Source organism: Lathyrus oleraceus, chromosome 7, assembly GCF_024323335.1.
Source record: "Lathyrus oleraceus cultivar Zhongwan6 chromosome 7, CAAS_Psat_ZW6_1.0, whole genome shotgun sequence".
Taxonomy (NCBI): domain Eukaryota; kingdom Viridiplantae; phylum Streptophyta; class Magnoliopsida; order Fabales; family Fabaceae; genus Lathyrus; species Lathyrus oleraceus.
In genome coordinates, this window is record NC_066585.1 from 162,598,647 (window position 1) to 162,602,178 (window position 3,532).

General features: G+C 34.2%; 1 protein-coding gene across 1 annotated transcript in view; it reads right to left on the reverse strand.

Moving 5' to 3' along the window:
• Nucleotides 1-922: 922 nt before the first annotated feature.
• The window catches only part of LOC127108518 (tetrahydroberberine oxidase), a 3,085-nt gene continuing 475 nt past the window's right edge, over nucleotides 923-3,532 (reverse strand). Inside the window, exon 1 of the mRNA XM_051046003.1 lies at nucleotides 923-3,532. This exon is cut by the window's right edge and continues 475 nt beyond it. Coding sequence (XP_050901960.1) covers nucleotides 1,049-2,659 — 1,611 coding nt within the window. The 5' untranslated portion in view covers nucleotides 2,660-3,532 and the 3' untranslated portion in view covers nucleotides 923-1,048.

The following is a 3,532-nucleotide window of genomic DNA, read 5'->3' on the forward strand; positions in this document are numbered from 1 at the left end:
GATGTTAGCTGAAAATTTTCTACGATAATATATTTGCACCTTTACTATTACTGCACCATTTTCATAGCACTTGTGCTACACCATTACTAGTATTTAATATGTACCATTTTCCGGCATGGATCTTCCATCATTTTCCATGCATCTCCGACTTGTCATATGTTGATGACTACTCTTAGGATTAGCCTCGTGCTTGTGCATCAGTCCCACTCAGAGGAAATCAAGTGATCGAGCCCTTTAGAGTGTTTCTTGACCGCACTACAGTAGATGATATACGATACACACCGTATGGCGATAACCATCTTTCTATTCTGGATGATTGACTCATAGGACATGCCTGATGTATCCACATCTCTCTGAGCGAATTATGCTCTAGTTTAGGTATTTATAGGGTATTCCTAGAGACCCCTTCGTAACTGCTCATCCCACTATGATATGTAGAGATTTTGGCGCAATGTATGATGATTTCTATAATCATTTGGTATTAGAGGAAGCTAAGAGTGTTCTAGCTCCTCAGAAATAAAGTAGTGCATTCAGCTACATCCAATAGTATTTCAAATTTATTATGATAGGATACTTATTATGAATGGCCTATTAAATCAGTATACTTATCACATCACTGTATTTCTTAGAAAATATCAAATTTTACCGCCTAAAGAGTGATTACGGAAGTATACATTCGTAACTTTTACGAATATACATCTTCGGACTAAATTATGATAAAAATGAAGGTATGACTCAATTATGAAAAAATGCGGTGTATATAATGTGCGTATGGAAGTATCCATTATCCATCCAATTGGAATATATGCCTGATTCACTTTGGGTTACACCCAATGTAAATGTAATTGTAATTTGATTATGTCTTCATATCTTCCATCAAGTGAACTCGTAAAAAATGTGGGGATTGTTGAGATTTTCCTAGTGAAGCCTACACAACTCTTTAAACTTTCATTATAAAAAAATACACATACAAAAGAGAAACATCACAACAGCTAAAGAAATTCTACAATGCCACCATAAGGAAAAAGATAAATCACTGCAAGAAATTCTACTTGCCTCTCTTGGTAAAACGAGAAGGTATACTTTGTTCATTTCTAAAGAAATTTAGAGGATCAACTCTTGTCTTCACATTTGCCAATCTTTTGAAGTTGTTTTTGAAGTACTTAACACCCCAAACACTAGCTTGCTTATAACTTGTGTATCCATTAATGTTATTCACTCCAATATCAAGGTCTCTATAATTGATATATGCACCTCTTGGAGACTTTGAAACAAAAGGTTCCATATAACTATAAAGTTTCCTAATCCAATTAAACTTCATTTTTTCCACCTCATGCCAATGAGCTGAGTACTGAATTTGGTATAAATTTCCATATCTATGTGGAAATGGAATTTCAGACTCTGAAATATTATCCATTATGCCACCATAAGGAAAAAGATACATGAATGCATCTTTGGCACCATCTTCATGAAACATAGGCCATATTCCTTCTAATCCATTTTCAGAAATGGGAACTTTCACAAAATCTGATTTTACTTTGAAAATATCCTTTGTAGCTTGTGTTCTATTGAGCAACACCTCATGTGATTCTCCTTTAGGAAATCCATAAAGGTTAAGAACTGATTCAATCCAACTCATCTCAATGCAATCTTCTCTAACCAAACCAAGTTCTGGAAACTTCTCTTGCATCAAGGGAATGAGTTTATCTACACCTCCAAGAAACAAGGATTGAAATAAAGCTTGTACTGTTGTTGAGTTTGACTTTGAATTTACCCTTTGCAAGATAACACCAATATACATGTTTTCATCAATTTTACTTGCTACATGTTGCCACTTATGAACAAGCTTTGTTGCATTTTGTTCCAATGTTTTTGGAACATTAAACACCGTCACAATTGAGGGAACTTGAACAAGTTTTATCTTCCATGAAATTATAACACCAAAACTTGCTCCTCCACCACCTCTAATAGCCCAAAACAGATCTTCCCCCATTGCTTCTCTGTCAAGAAACCTACCCTTCACATCAATTATGTGAGCATCAATCACATTATCAGCTGCAAGACCGAATTTACGCACCACGGTTCCATAGCCGCCACCACTGATGTGTCCACCAACACCTATTGTAGGACAAGCACCAGCAGGAAAACCAAGATTTCGGCTTTTTCGACTGATTTTATAGTAAAGTTCACCAATTGTTGCACCAGATTGAACCCAAGCAGATCTGTTTTCTACATCTATTATGATCTCTCTAAAGTTTGTGAGATCAATGATAACAAATGGAACTTTGGACACATAGGAACGACCCTCGAAGTCATGGCCGCCGCTTCGAATCCGAATCTGCAGGCCATGGTTTTGGGAACATATTATGATTGTTTGAATATGTGAAACTTCTTGAGGTGTGATGATTACAAGGGGTTTAGGTGTTGTGTGTGTTGCAAATCTGAGATTTTGGGTTGAAAACTGAAGTATTGAAGAGTAAGCGGAATTGGTTTTTGTGTACACAAGTTTAGAGATTGAAGAATTGGAGTTATGGGAATAAGTGTAGAGACATTGAAGGAAATTATCTTCATGAATACTAGTAGAATAAACTGCAGAAGATGTATATGAAAATAAAACTGCTATTAGTACAATAGTCAAATATGAGCTTAGAGGAATCATTTTTCGCTAGTGATTCCGTGTATATGATGCTGCAAATTTATAAATGAAATTCTAGTTGTAGTGCGGAGAATATGTTAACCAAAAAGTGTGCTAATTAAAATTTTCTATGTAAGATAAGCACGTTACACTAGTATCAAATTTGAATTATGACTAAACAAACATTTCAAATTGCAGGGTATGAGTTGTTTTTAACATTTTGTGAACATGTAGGGACACCATTACAAAAGTTACATAAAGAAAGCTGATATTGGTTGTAATATCTCATGTCACGGGCCACTTCACATTATTTGATTTGATTATTGCTCTTGTCTCATACTTTGTTTTACTCAATCTTGTTTCATACTTCGATACCTTTGCAGTTAAAAATGAAAAAGAGGGAACAATCTGATGTGTAAAGGCTATAATTCACGTCTTCTGTGTCAGCAAAGAGTTATTATTTCTGCACTTATTATTGCCTTTGAATCATTGTTGGTTGTTTTGTGCCTTTGAATCATTGTTGGTTGTTTTGTATGTGTAAGGATACACAATCAAAATGGTAACAAATGTTAAAAATAAGATAGAGATTGTATTATCTTAGTTGATTTTCAAGTTAAGAGATTGTATTATCTTAGTTGATTTTCAAGTTAAGAGATTGTTAATTGATTGTTGTCACTAATTTAAAACGAATAATAACAACTAAGAAGTAAGAGTTAAAAAATATGTTTGACAATGATCCATTTGATGATTTAACCAAGTGTGTTAATGTGATAAAATATGTCAAATGAGACAAGAACATGAGCTAGTAATATGACAGAACATGTGCAGTAAATAAACAAATTCTTAAATCTCACAATAGAATCTATGCACTTCTATATTTAGTTCTTCTTTCCCATA